The sequence below is a fragment of the Drosophila novamexicana genome, unplaced genomic scaffold (assembly GCF_003285875.2).
Source record: "Drosophila novamexicana strain 15010-1031.04,08,12 unplaced genomic scaffold, DnovRS2.1 tig00001340-arrow-arrow-pilon, whole genome shotgun sequence".
Taxonomy (NCBI): domain Eukaryota; kingdom Metazoa; phylum Arthropoda; class Insecta; order Diptera; family Drosophilidae; genus Drosophila; species Drosophila novamexicana.
The window spans coordinates 323,162-336,760 of record NW_020824850.1 but is presented as its reverse complement, the minus strand read 5'-3'; the positions used below and the strand labels follow the sequence as shown (position 1 = coordinate 336,760).

The 13,599-nt window shown below is 48.8% G+C and overlaps 3 protein-coding genes across 4 annotated transcripts; 1 reads left to right on the top strand and 2 right to left on the bottom strand.

Moving 5' to 3' along the window:
* Positions 1 to 15: 15 nt before the first annotated feature.
* Positions 16 to 1,754, bottom strand: LOC115767156 (heat shock 70 kDa protein 14). The gene has a single exon (XM_030711329.1). The coding sequence runs from the start codon at positions 1,645 to 1,647 to the stop codon at positions 103 to 105; it is 1,545 nt and encodes a 514-aa protein (XP_030567189.1). The 5' UTR covers positions 1,648 to 1,754; the 3' UTR covers positions 16 to 102.
* Positions 1,755 to 1,877: 123 nt separating this feature from the next.
* Positions 1,878 to 8,244, top strand: LOC115767154 (rab GTPase-activating protein 1-like). The gene is made up of 9 exons (XM_030711328.1): positions 1,878 to 2,898; positions 3,272 to 3,604; positions 3,660 to 3,843; positions 4,275 to 4,462; positions 4,530 to 5,617; positions 5,696 to 5,884; positions 6,079 to 6,798; positions 6,862 to 7,320; positions 7,781 to 8,244. Exons 1-9 carry the CDS (start codon positions 2,574 to 2,576, stop codon positions 7,955 to 7,957), a joined length of 3,663 nt encoding a protein of 1,220 aa, XP_030567188.1. The 5' UTR covers positions 1,878 to 2,573; the 3' UTR covers positions 7,958 to 8,244.
* A 558-nt stretch (positions 8,245 to 8,802) lies between these two features.
* On the bottom strand, positions 8,803 to 13,526 carry LOC115767151. Of its 2 annotated transcripts, none has more exons than XM_030711322.1 (6): positions 13,242 to 13,525; positions 12,732 to 13,056; positions 12,265 to 12,669; positions 10,740 to 11,108; positions 9,984 to 10,682; positions 8,803 to 9,897 (listed from the first exon to the last, which is right to left on the bottom strand). In XM_030711322.1, the coding sequence occupies exons 1-6, from the start codon at positions 13,437 to 13,439 to the stop codon at positions 9,116 to 9,118; spliced, it is 2,778 nt and encodes a 925-aa protein (XP_030567182.1). In that variant the 5' UTR covers positions 13,440 to 13,525; the 3' UTR covers positions 8,803 to 9,115. The 2 variants fall into 2 exon arrangements, with proteins under 2 accessions (XP_030567182.1, XP_030567183.1); XM_030711323.1 differs by having other exon boundaries at positions 9,613 to 9,911; positions 13,242 to 13,526.
* Positions 13,527 to 13,599: the final 73 nt, after the last annotated feature.

Sequence of the window (13,599 nt, the reverse complement as noted above, 5' to 3'; positions counted from 1 at the left end):
ATACAACTCACAGCATAATTGATTGAAGCTTTTGAATTTATTATAAACTCGTCGTATTATAAGTATTAGGCTACCAACAATAAATAGACTAAATGATTGAGTTCACATGCAACGCAGTCGCACCAATGGCACTATATTACCATCTTTGTCATCCCAATCCACTTCCACCTCCAGCTGAAACAGTCCGTCGTCTATGGTTGGCGTCGTATCTGGCAGATGCGCCATTATTTCGCTCTGCCCGGCGCGTAGCTTGAACGAGGCCAGGGCATCAATGGCATCGCCCTCACCAGACTGCGGCAGCGAGACTTTGATCTTGGCCGGCAATATGCTGCCTTTGCTTAGCACCAGTTTTGCATTGGTCTCATCGTTGCCATGCCAAATGTACAAATCATCCTCGACCAGCACACAGTCGTCGGCCTTTTGCAGCTGTGCCTGCAGTGGATCGAGCAGAAACACAGCCTGACGCGCACAGCCAATGGCCACAACCTCGTCCGTCGAGTGACTGTTGTGCAGCTTGGCATCCGGATAGCGTGCCGCCACAGCCGCTTGCAGTTTTGGTATTTGCATGGTGGCGCCCAGCAGCACAATATCATCGATGCGCTTCAGCTCTGGGTGCTCCTGCTGTGCGCGTTCCACGCACTCGCCAAGCTGCTGCATAAATCCATTGATCACCGGCTGGATGAGGCTCTCGAAGCGTGCCCGCGACATTTGCGCATTGAAATCCACGCCATCCATTAGCGAATCTATGTACAGCTGCGTGGACGGCAGCGTTGTCAGTATATGTTTGCAATTGGCCGCAGCGGTGCGTATTTTGGCCAGCGAACGACGTGACTCGTGCGGATCCAGTTTGTACTTGCGCTTGAACTCCTCGCAGATGAACTGCACCAGCGCCTCGGTGAACTGGCGGCCGCCAATGGGAAAAGGTCCAAAGGTGGCCAGCTCAATGAAGTAGCCATTCTGCACGGCATACAGGGCGAAATCGCTATACAGTCCGCCGCATTTGATGGTCAGCACGTGCTGACGCTCCCGTTCCGGCTCTGTCTGCTCCTCGCCAATTTTATAACACAAAACAGCAGCTGTGGGCTCCGCAATTATTTGTGCCACATGAAAACCAGCCGCCTTGGCAGCATCTGAGAGCAGCTTGAAAGACTGTGCCGGATAGTAGCTGGGTATGGAGAGCACCGCAATGGGCGAATGTTCGGTATCCGTGTGATATTGTCGCGCCAGTTCCAGTTCGGCGCGCAGCAGCTCGACGGTGACCTCAAATGCGCTCATCTCTTTTGTGACTATCGTATCGTCCTGATCATCTCGATCCGCTGGCACTGTGTGTTCCATGCGAAACACAAAGGCCTCCTTGTCATATTCACAGGGCACTTCCTTCAGCGCATTGGCCAGCTTGTCCTCGCTGAGCTCTGCCTCTGGCTGCAGCAGCTGGAAACTGTGCGCCACCGCCTGCTTGGGTCGTGTGGCCATCTTTTGTTTGGCCGTCAGGCCGCACTCGGTCTCCGAGTCGCCGTTCCACAGCAAACATGCCTGCGAGACGCGGTCGCCCTGCTTGTTAGCAATAACTTCTGCCTTGCCGTCGGATCTTACGTAAGCAATGCACATTGTGCTGTTACCAATTTTAATGCCAAAACGCGGCCACATTTCGTTGAGATTTGAATATTGTCTGACAGCGAACAGAAATTTGGGAAATAATTAAAATAAATATTACAACGAAATGCAGCACGCGCACGTTTTTTTTGGTCAGACAGCGCGGTAAAACTATCGCCACTATCGATAACAATCAGTTCTGCAAGAGTTTCGAAACTGTGTTGGGTAGTTGTTGTTTTTTTGTTGGATCGCAGGTAAATTGATGTGGAATGTGTGCTAGTCACAGGATATAAAAAGCTGCAGTTCTTGCCACAAGTCAGCCTCTGGTATTAATTGAGTGGCTCTTTAAATAAAGTTTGGTTCACGCGGCAGAGCATTTTTTGTTAAAGAAACGTAATCCTTTGTATTATGAATTTTCGTCCTGTCAACCTTGTGGAAGGTCTGCATGTTGTACAACAGACGTACTTTTGTGCCAGCTGCCAACACTGAAAAGTGCGCAACGTTTACCAACACGCCAAAAATATGTAAACAAAAATCTATACATAGTACGCAAAGAAGGCAAACTATTGACCCCAAATACGACATTAGCGCCACCCTACCGTATAGAGTATAGTTTTTGTGTCAAGCAAACAACACACACATACGACACACACACTCACACATATACAGGCACACATATTATGCAGCGCAATTGACGCCCCCCAACAAACCCCAACAGTAACGTACCGATTCGTCATCGATTTAAGGCACAAGCCAAACAATGGAGTGTAGGTGCATTGAAAATTAAAAGAACTCTTAATTGAAATTGAATAAAAATAGAAATACGTTTGTTTAACCGCAAGAAAATGCGCATTTCGTAAGCAACTTGTCGAATAAACAATCGCCAGAAATTCGTGGCTGCGTACAGCTCGAAACTAAAACAACCTTGAAGCAAACGCACGCACACACACACACACACACACACAGTGGAGCCCTGCATAATGGATGACAATTTGAGCACCAAATCCTCGGAGTCCTCGATTACAACCAGCGGCGAATACGAGATTGTCAACGACAGCAATGTAACAACTCCCTTGGAGCAGTTGGCGCCGCCGCCGCCGCCAGCAGCAGCAGCAGCCGCTGCGACAGTTGTCGCAAAGGTAACCGAATCGCTGAGCACGTTATCCTTGTCGCCCGTCGGCGATGCTAGCTGCGGCGATTGTTCGCCCACACTGGACATGGCGCACAATCGCAATCTCAGCGACATTCAGCACGAAATGACGGACGCACTGCGTGACCTGCAGCTGGAACGCAACGCACTGGCCGGTGAGTAACATACATACACACACACTACCGCACACAACTGAATAGTGCGAGTGCAAGAAAAAAAAATAAGGAGAAAAAGCAAGAAAACCCCGCGTCGGCAGTTGTTTACCAGAAGCCAACTGTGCACATACAACGTCGCTGTTACGTTCCCAATTTGGGCGCAAGCGCCTTTTAAAGCCCCTTCAGTAAGCCCAGTGCGCAATCTTATCTGGGCAAGCTGCATAAATTGAATACCAATCGCTGTCATGGCAACAAATAACAAACAGAAAATGTTACACAAAAGCAACGATTCAAACCTAAAGCATAATATAAAAGATCAATACGATATTTAACCATAGAGCACTTTGTCATAATTGCCAATTAACATTTGCAGCTGTCGCCGATAAGACGCGTGACCAACAGCAGCAGCAGCAGCGATCACAACAACAACAACAACAACAAGAACAGCAGCAACAGCAAAAATCATTGACTTTGCCACTCGCTGGTCGCAAAACACAAACAGCCGCCGCTGGCGATTCGGAGATGCGTTTCAAATGCAGCTTGTTCTCGCCCAAAGCCTGCGATGAGTCAGAGGATGCCTCCAATTCGGAGCAGAATCGTGTGGGTCAGTCGGTATTCTATGACTGCATCGATGCCAGTCCGGCGTGCATTGAGGAGAAACAGGATGCCATGAAGCCGGAGAAATGCGATACCACCGATGAGGAAGGTGAGTTGCACATCAAATTGTATCTCTGCCAGCTCTAAGCTTTATCTAACATTAGTTTCAGAGATCGATCAGGGCTGCACCATATTCGCTGGCGTTACCTATTTGGGCGCTGCCAATATCAATGCGCCCAAGTCCGAAACGGATGTTTTTCGCATTATGAGCGAACTTAACAGCGGCTCCAAATCGGTGGGCCTCAAGATTACCGTCAGCATACCCAACTGTTCCGATGGTCTGGTCGTGTAAGTAATGTAAATTCTTGTAACATTTTGTTTATATGTTGAGCAACTTTTAGGAACGTGCTTTTGGACACATTTATGTGATAAGTTAATTTGTGTGACAAAGAAAACAAAGAACTTTACAATTTTAACACTCTTTTGATAACATTTACATATTATGTTAAACAGTTGTTAGCAGCGTGCTGTTACTTGCATTAACATATGTGAAAAAGCTTTCAGTGGCGTGCTGTTACTGAAATGTTATACTCTAATAAGCTAACATATGTTAGTAGAGTTTAATTAGGAATTATTTATTTGTTTAGAAAGAAGTTTGTTAACTTCTTCCATTTGTAAGCCTTTTAAAATTCGTCTATAGAAACATCAGCTCAAGACAGGCTAGTTATAATTGATAATATTTGTTATTTATAATTGCTTTTATTTGTATTTACTTTCAGTCTGCACGATGCGGAGAGCAACACGATTATAGCCACCTATGAAATATCGAGCATTATATTGTATTATCGCGGGCCCGTGGATACCGCTGAGAATGGCTGCTTTGCTTTCACGTGGCTGCACGGAGATGCTTTGTTCCAATGCCATGTATTCCGTTGCCATATACCCGAGGCGGTGAATCAAGTGAGCGGTGGGTTGGCCAGGATGAACAGTTACGAATATGATTCACATTTGTATACATATATGTACTTTTGCAGCCTGCTTTCAGAAGGCCTTTCAGACCTATGCGCCCAGCATGAGCTGCAGCCTGACCTCGGCCGTGGACATGGTCAACTCGGTGACATCGGATGTTAGTGGCAATCCCTTAAATACCGCTGGCTATGAGTTTATTGTCTCGCTGGAGATACGCGAGAAGGTGGCCAAGAATTCGTATGCGCCTGTGCCGCGTGATCGTGGCTGCTTCAAGCTGCGCGCCAATACGGACAAGGAGGTGTCCATCACCGTCAAGCAGACGGCCTCGAATGTGCTGCAGCCGCTGTATATTGAGCGCTGCTTTGGCGTGCTTGTCGCGCCCGGCAAGCTTGTCGTGCAGAAGGATATGCATCTCATTGATATGCTGAACATGGGCTATGTGCCGGCACAGGGCGCAGGCATTGAGCCGGATACGGTGGGCGCTTGTCTCAATGCCTATGCCATACGCGCCGAATGGAAGGCCCAGGAGAAAGCCTTCGAACAACTCAATCTGGAAACGTCCAAAACCAATCTCACTGTAGCCGTTGACATTGTAATGCGCGGCATACAGGAGCCGGTGCGCTTTGTCATTGAGACACCGGTAACTATTCAGTCGGCCAGTGACATGCGCATCATGGATCACTTTATGTCCAAGCGACCGATGACGCTGCGCTTTTATTTGCATCTCAAACGCACCGATGAACTCAATTGGAAAGTGAACAGCATTGATCCTTCCGAGGAGATCATCGAGCCGCCGAGCGGACAGCAGGGATCCGCATCGCTGCTAAAGATGGGCATGAACAATTTATCGCGCATTGTGCGCAGCTCGTCCATAGCCTCCATTGAGGATGATTGCCCCACAGACTATAGCAGCGATGGTGATGAGCCGCTGCTCAGCGGCACCGGCGAAGTGTCCAAGGATTGTTCACAAGACACACTCGACGAATGGGATCCCATTTTACGTGAATGGGACAGCGAGAAGCGACCCAAAAACTTGGCGCCCTTGGTGCGTCTGGGCGTACCGGAGGCACTGCGCGAAAAGATCTGGCAGAAGCTGGCCAACGTGGAGGGCAAGGTGGAAATGAATGACATGTACAAGATTCTTATCACCAAAGTGAGTAACAGACGCTTTGCGGTTTATTGCGAAAGCGCTGTCTCTCGCCTTATATTTATGTGTGTCCGTATATTTTAGGAAACCAAATGCGAGACAGTCATACAACGGGACATACATCGCACCTTTCCGGCGCACAAGTGTTTCAAGGAGAGCGGCGGCTCCGGTCAGGATGCCCTCTTTAAGGTATCCAAGGCGTATGCCGTCCATGACAGCGAGGTGGGCTACTGCCAGGGCCTCAGTTTTATAGCAGCCAGCCTGTTGCTGCATGTGAGTAAGAGATTTTTTAATACCCTCACAGAGAGAACTTTAATTTTCTGACAAAATATGTAACGTGTTGATGGGAAGACTTTCTTTAACTCCATGAAACATCTCCGTCTATCTGTCCGACATAGTACTTAAGTACTTAAGCTTTCTCTTTCATCGTATTGCAAATGTTTATAAAATGATGTGAATTTTTCTAGATGCCCGAGGAAGATGCCTTCTGCGTGCTGGTCGCTCTTATGTACGACTATGGACTGCGTGATCTTTACAAGGCCGGCTTTGAGGTGCTCTATTTGCGACTCTATCAGCTGGAACGCCTCATCAAGGATCAGCTGCCCAAGCTGCATGAACATTTCACAGCCTGCGGCATTGAGACGCACATGTACGCCTCCCAGTGGTTCCTAACGCTCTACACGGCGCGTTTTCCGCTCTGTTTTGTATTCCATGTGCTGGACGTCTTTCTGCTGGACGGTTTGCCTGTGCTCTTTCAGGTGGCCGTGACACTGCTGTCAATCTGCGAGTCAGATCTGCGTCAGCTGGATTTCGAAGGCATACTCAAGTATTTCCGGGTCACGTTGCCCAAGAAGTGTCGCAGCTCGAGTCAGGCGCGCAAGGTCATGAAGCAAGCATGCGAGCGCAAGATCAAAAAGTTAAAGCAGTACGAAGAGGAGTTTCTGCTAAAGAAACAGCACAAGGAGCGTCTGGAGAAGGAGGCGCAAATCTACGAGAATCGTTTCGGCGAGGAGCGCCGCAAGCTGCAGTCAGAGATTGAGGCACTAACACAGCAACTGGCCGGCGCTAACGAGCGTGCGGTAGACAAGGAGAAGAAGCACACAGGTATTATACAGGAATACAAGCAGATCATACAGCGACAGGAGCAGGATATGAATACGCTCAACGAGACGTTGGGCAAGCTTATGGTGCGTGTGTGTGTGTGTGGCCAAGGGGCTTGGAACTCTACTGACTTCTAGTTTTACTTGCAGCACACGGTTTCCAAGTGCTCGCATTGCTTGCAGCAGATCGATGTGGGCAACGACAATGCCAAGCAACAGCTGGCACCAGGCTGCAGCTCCGAACGTCACCCACATCCGCTGCGCAATGCCAATGAGCCGCCGCTGGGTCCATTGGATCCACTAAATGTCGCTGCCCAGCGCATACGCGAACTGGAGCTGGAGCTGGCACAAGCCAAGCTGGCACAGGTGGAGGCCGAGTGCAAGAATCAGGACTTGAATCATCAGCTGAACAACACACTCAGCGAGCTGCAAACCAATCGCAACAGCTGGCAGCCCTGGCTCTCCAAGACATTCAATTCGCTGCAGGAGAAGGTGAGCACGCGCAGCGGCAATGCTCAGCGCGCCGATCAACCCGGAGCCACATTCCAGTCGTATACGGGCCAGGCGGCGACCACAGTCAGTGAGGCCAGTTCGCCGAGCGCCCATCAGGTAACCTGACCCAACACCAGACACTCCACCCAGTGAAGCCCACATGACAAGCGCTCGAGCGTCAAATCAGTTTTAAGTTCCACTTTCTGCATTGTTTTCCATTATATCATTATTATCTTCTAAGTTGTTGGAGTATTAGATTGGTTTACCCCATTTATTAGTTGGAAAGGCTGTAAAACTGCGTTCTTGTATCGAATACCAGAAACCTTGTTACTCTCCTGCTTTGCCATCGACCCTGCTCCAATTGTTGTATCATTGCATTATTTATATGCCCCCCACATGAAGAATTTATATGCATACCCATATATATATATATATTTAGTTGATTTATACATCTACATTGGCCTTAACTTTGCTGCTTTGTTGATTTGATTGATTTATGAACATTTTTTGCTGCTGCAAATAAAACATACGCCCCTACATATAAATGATTCATTTGCTCTACTCCCTCTCTGTTTAGGAGTACAAAGCCTTTGCATTTGCCTCGGTTGGCGGCTCCCCGAAATTACCGACTAAATTTCAGGCCACCAAATTGCGCAACAGCATCGACAGTTTGCGCAATATTGTTGGGCCACTGGAGACGGGCAAAACGCTGCTCGCCGAGAATCTCAAACAGCAGCTGCAATCGCAACCATAGACATCGTCTCTCTCAATATATCTAGATAGATGTAGGCAGCGCCTGGCTAGCAGGCATTCCTACACCCTTGATATTATCGTATTCGTCTATATATATATATACTTTATATATATTTACTAATTGTAGTATTAACACACACACACACATATATATATGTATGTACTTTTGGTTTCTTTTGGATGAATTGTTTTCTTTTTGCACCTTAAACGCACCTAAGCTCGTCCAACTGTAAGTTGCGTACAGTTTGGCATGCACTGCTGCAAACACATACGCTGAAACCTATAATAATATATATTACTATATATATATATATATCATATAAAATACCATATAAATTATCAAAGAACTGTGTAATTTTGTTATTTAGCTGGGTTCAGGCACAACTTCTATATGCATATATACAAAGCCTGTTTGTTATGATTGATTGACTGATTGATTGATTGAAGAGCTAAGAAATTACAATTTTTACTGTACTTACCTTTTGTAATGACGATTTGCTAATTCCATTCGAAATTGTGGAAAATAGGCGGAAATAGTTAACCAGCCAAACGATCTGAAAAAAATGAAGTTTATAGGTTTTATGAGCAACATTTTAAGTTCTATCCGGAGGCTTTTAAAGGTCTACATAAGAACTTAATGAATACGTGTTAAAACGAATATTGAAATTCCACCCGAAACTGTGGAAAATTAGCGGAATGTGTATGCAACATTTTTGTTAACCAACCGATCAACTTAAAACTCACTTTCAATAATCTTTATGGAAATTAATTGGAGACATGTTTCATACTTTTCGCAATATCCACAACCCTTGAATTAAAAATGCGGGTCAAAGTTCGTCTAAACGCAAGTATATTTTTGGGCTTCAAGCTTTCCGACCATGTGTGGAAAACGTTGATACCAATTTTTGTTTCTTAGTTCGATGGGCTTAACTATCTAAGTAAAGATATTAAGATATTAAGGATAGACTAAAATTTTCCACGCGTGGAAAATGGATGGAAAGTTGATGACTAAAATTGGAGCACAAGCTTGGACCACGCAATGCTGAGATATGCCAGCTAGTATAAATTTATATAAGTTAAGCTTTAAGACCAGTTCCTGAACAGCATCACACCAGGCATAATACTATCGTTCCATAATACTATTCCTATATAATCCACCCTATATGAAAAACAAGCGTTGCAATGTGTTGCCTTCCGCATGCTCATTGCCATCCCGCTGCATGCTCGCATAGATCAGCAGATCTGCCGAGGAGCTGCGCTGCCGGAGGCGTCTTCTCGGGCCGCTGCCGGCACGCGAGGCGCTGCTGCTGAAGGAGCGACTGCGCACGCGACGTCGCGCCACGGCGCCAAAGCAGGACACCTGCTGCTCCGTCTCACTGTCGCTGGGCGGCTCCAGCGTCAGGTCCGACTGCAGGCGCGCACGCTTCCCGACGCTGTAGCTGGAGGGATCGCGGGACAGCTCGGAGCCAAAGTTGCTGCTGCTGCGCTCGTGCGGCATATTGGTGCCGTAGCTGAAAAAGTCCGGATATGGCAGCTGCAGCTCGGGCGCGCAGAACGCCTCCGGCGAGGAGAAAGTGTGACGCAGTCGCTGCACGCGACAGCGCTGACCATGTGGCGTCTGCTGCACCAGCAGCCAGGAACGCTTCAGATACGTATGCTCGGTGCAGTTGCTGGTCAGGCTCTGGTTGTTAGGCGGCGTCAAGCTGCCGCTCCCGCTGTCGGCTGTGCTGGTGGGCAGCCCTAGAGTGAGTGATATATTGAGTGAATCGTCTCGAAAGGCGTCGGTGCAGTCGTCCGCCGCGCTGTTGGGCGTGCTTGCCGCTCCAGCGGCTGTGGATAGTTCACGCCCAGCGGGTAGCGATGCCGTGCCCGCTGCATGCCCCACGGATTGCTGCGCGCCTGTGCGGGTGCCGCCCGGCGTGCCAGACGTGCCTGCAGCGTCTGCAAGTGAGATTCTGTAGGATAAATTAGCAGATGCCTGGGGCAGGGGGGCGACTGGCAAATCGGGCTATAACCAAATCTCTTACCACAAATGGCCGTGGCCAGCAGCATGCGCTGGGCCAGCTGCTGCGGCGTCTGTGTAGCATCCTGTGCGGCGTCTGTAGCGCGCGTCATAGCCGCCGCCGAGGTGCTGGGCTGTTCCTGATCCCGCTCCCGATCCAGGCTGCAGCTGCGATGCACTGGCACCATCGATTGCACGGTGCAATTGCTGGGCGCCCGGCTGCAGGCGCGATCGCGGCCACGTTGGCGTCGGCGCTGGCGACGCGGCTCGCGCAGCTCCTGCTGCATGCCCACTTTGATGACCTCCTCGTAGTCGGGCGGCGCCTCATAGCTGGGCGGCTCGTCCGGCGTGCGCTCCTCGTCCTGCCGATCGAGCAGCTCGCTAATGGTCTGCAAATGGCTTTGCAACTCGCGCTGATGTCGCGCCCGCACGCCCATGCGATAGAGTATGACCATCCAGCCGGACAGAACGCCAAAGATGCCCATGGTGCTGACTATGAATATGCCGGTGGCCGTCTTCAAATCCGGATACTGATCGATCTTGGGAAAGTAATAGTTGGGCTTGTGGGAATACCAGCGCCGGTCGTGATGCAAATGCGCCCAATCCTCCTCACAGGTGTCGGGCTCATCGCTGCCATCGCCGCAATGATCGAAGCCGTCGCAGTGCAGCCGTATTGAGATGCAATGATTGTTGCCGCACAGAAACTCCGAGCCGATATAGCAATCTGTAGAGGGGATCAGGCATAAGGGAAAGGGGTTGACAGCCTCTAAGCCTCACTCACTCAAGTAGTTGAAGACGCTGTAGACAATGGCCAGTTTGGAGGACATGCCGAAGACGCCGCGCAGTCGTATATAGTAGCCCGTCAAGATGGGCGCAATGTGGTTCTCCTTGCTGAGTCCATTATTTGGCCACATTACGTTCTCAATTTCCGTTGCATCAGAGGTGGTGCCCTGCCTGATGATCAGCTCCGAGCGCGCTGCCATGCCATAAAAGTCATCCACACGCAACGATATGTGGGTTTTCATCATCATGTAGTTATTGCCCGGCTTTATAATCCAGATGCAGTCAAAGAGTCGCACATCTGTCGCGTTCTCGATCATGTTCATCATAGTTATGGCACCACCCGGTCCCGTAACCATGCCACCGCAGTCTATTTAGTTCGATTCAGGGTTTGGAAATTGATTTAAATGAAGGTTTTTTGATCTTCCATATATGGAAGGAATTTCGAAGGCTCCCAGCTTAGTCCAATGGTCTTCCTAGTTGAAGTTCTAGGACTGCCAACATTCAATCATCCAAACCAAACCCATTTCTTTTCCAATATTTCATATGGTCCTAAGGTCCTAAGGCCCTAAGGTCCTATGGCCCTAAGGTCCTAAGGTCCTAGCTAGCCGAATAGTCGTCCATGCTTAACGTATAACTTTGAGGTTTTGATTTGGTTTCGATTTTACAATATTTTAATTGAGGTTTTCAGAGGTCCTAGCTTAGTCCAAATGGTCTACCAAACCAAGCCAAGCCTAACTTCTTTAGGCACTAACAACCAACTATTTTAGTCCACCGGCCTAAAATATTCCAGGTATTTTGCCAATCTTAAACTCTTTTCTATTTCCTGAGATTCTGCTTTAGCCTGAAGGTTGGTAAAGAATACCAACAGAGGCTTTCAGGATCCTAATTTATAGATCATCCAACCAGTCTAGACCACCCGGCGGTGTGGTTATAAGGACTTACTTTTTCAAACCTTAATGTTCTTAGACCGTCTAATACTATTAAATAACACTTGAATGACTTGAGATGGTCATAGCAAATCTTACCCTAAGACCTTAGGGTAATAATGGATATTATATATTATAGTTCATATTGTTATGTATGATATATATATATAACCATTACCCAAAGTACACGTTGTAAAGTCAACCATATGACATTCGGATCCTAACAGAATGGAAAAAAATACCTTCAAGTATTTCGCTAGCCTGGTCCTTAGAAAATGTTCCCCTGATCAAATGGTATTTGGATCTCTAACGAAAATCTTTCATTATTTATATCCATGTGGTTCTCAGAGAGCTCTTACCTCTTACGACATGCCCTAAGCCCACTTACCCACTTACCCCGACAATATCGATCCGATTACCAAACTAGACTATGCCAAACAGTCGTCCAATTACACTTAAGCGCCTGCCTTGACATTGAAATTTATATAAGAACCACCTGACGGCCCCCCGCCCGAGACCGTGCTCAAATCAATATGACGACAATTGCAGACCCTCAAGTGCGCCCCGGCCGCAGCCCCAGCCCCGGCCATTGCTTACCCGTGTAGGGCACCAGTCGCTCGTCCTTTAGCTGCTTGGAGGAGACAAAGCTCACCTCGGCGCGAAAGCCCACGCCCGATGCGGAATTGCCACGAAACTGGAGCAGCAAAGATTTGCCGCTGCTCACGGCGATGGGCGGACGAAAGTGCTCGCCCGTATAGGAGTCCAGCATCTGGCCATTGGAGTCAAAGATCTCCAGCGTAGAGGCTAGACCCAGCTGAAAGTCGGTAAAGTCCAGACGCACCTGACAATTGTCCGCCTCGCAGGTGAGTATGTGCTCAATGCCATAATCCCGCGGATAGGCCATGGGGAAATAGGGCGTCGATATGACCTGCGGCAGGTACTTGACATTGCCATTGCCCACGATGGACTGCTTGGGCGAGCCGCTAACAATCCTCACGTTACCTTCGAAATGGGTTTATCCAGTTTACAAAATAAATCCTTGTTAGAAATCAGCATAAGCTTACGCTCGGAGAAGTATTGCAGCGAGAAGACATGCGCATTTGTGGCCCTGTAGAAGAACTTGAGCTGCAGAGTCCGGGTCTTGCTGCGGAAGACCTTGCCATCGCCACAGAACTCCTGCCCGGAGATGGTGGTGTCATAAGGCGGTTCCGAGAACTGTATGTGCTCGCAGGGACACATGTTGGTATTCGTATTGCTGCAGCTCTTCGAGAAGTTGGCATGCGTGAAGGTCACGCGGATAACACACTCGGCGCAGGTGACCAGCTCCAGATTGCATTGGTACCACACATCGACCGCAGCCAGATCGTTCCTGAGGCTCAGAGGCGAGCTCTGTGCGAGAAAGGAATACGGATGTAGGATATTGTCATGGTCAGGCTTTGATCCGAACCAGAATTCCACTTTATCTTTCTATTCAAATGAAAACCCCTTTGAGGGAGACTCAGCCTAAGCAGCCTGAGCCCGTGGAAAACCAGTTTCAGGAACCGATTCGCAAGGCAGGAGGCTGCAAGACTCACTCGATAGGCCGTGGTGCTGACATTGCGCGCATGCAGCTCGCCACGTTCGCCCAGCTCCAGGAAGTGTCGCCTGCCGTTCCAGTGATTGCATATGTCCAGATCCCGATAGCTATTGGCGGGATATGCGGCGCCGGGCCAACTACTAAGTGCCAGCACATAGGCCAGGCAATAGCCATAGCCGACGGCTTTGGCCAACATTGCGCGCTGCTCCTGAGCTGTCGGTTTGCTAATGTTCTCGTCTATTTTGGAACGGATGCGTTTGGCACGAGCGTCGCGGCAAGACTAGTCAGCTGCAGCTGGGCGACAAATCCAATAAGCTGAGCAGCTCAAGAAGCCGCACAAGTGGCCCACATAAGAG

Excerpts from the sequence above, each read along its gene's own strand:
- LOC115767156 (XM_030711329.1), bottom strand. The coding sequence starts at position 1,647 with ATGTGGCCGCGTTTTGGCATTAAAATTGGTAACAGCACAATGTGCATT.
- LOC115767154 (XM_030711328.1), top strand. The coding sequence starts at position 2,574 with ATGGATGACAATTTGAGCACCAAATCCTCGGAGTCCTCGATTACAACC. Across the intron at positions 2,899-3,271 it reads GGAACGCAACGCACTGGCCG|CTGTCGCCGATAAGACGCGT; the intron begins GTGAGTAACATA and ends TAACATTTGCAG. Across the intron at positions 5,885-6,078 it reads CAGCCAGCCTGTTGCTGCAT|ATGCCCGAGGAAGATGCCTT; the intron begins GTGAGTAAGAGA and ends GAATTTTTCTAG.
- LOC115767151 (XM_030711322.1), bottom strand. The coding sequence starts at position 13,439 with ATGTTGGCCAAAGCCGTCGGCTATGGCTATTGCCTGGCCTATGTGCTG. Across the intron at positions 13,057-13,241 it reads TCAGCACCACGGCCTATCGA|AGCTCGCCTCTGAGCCTCAG; the intron begins GTGAGTCTTGCA and ends TTTCTCGCACAG. Across the intron at positions 11,109-12,264 it reads GCGACTGGTGCCCTACACGG|ACTGCGGTGGCATGGTTACG; the intron begins GTAAGCAATGGC and ends CGAACTAAATAG.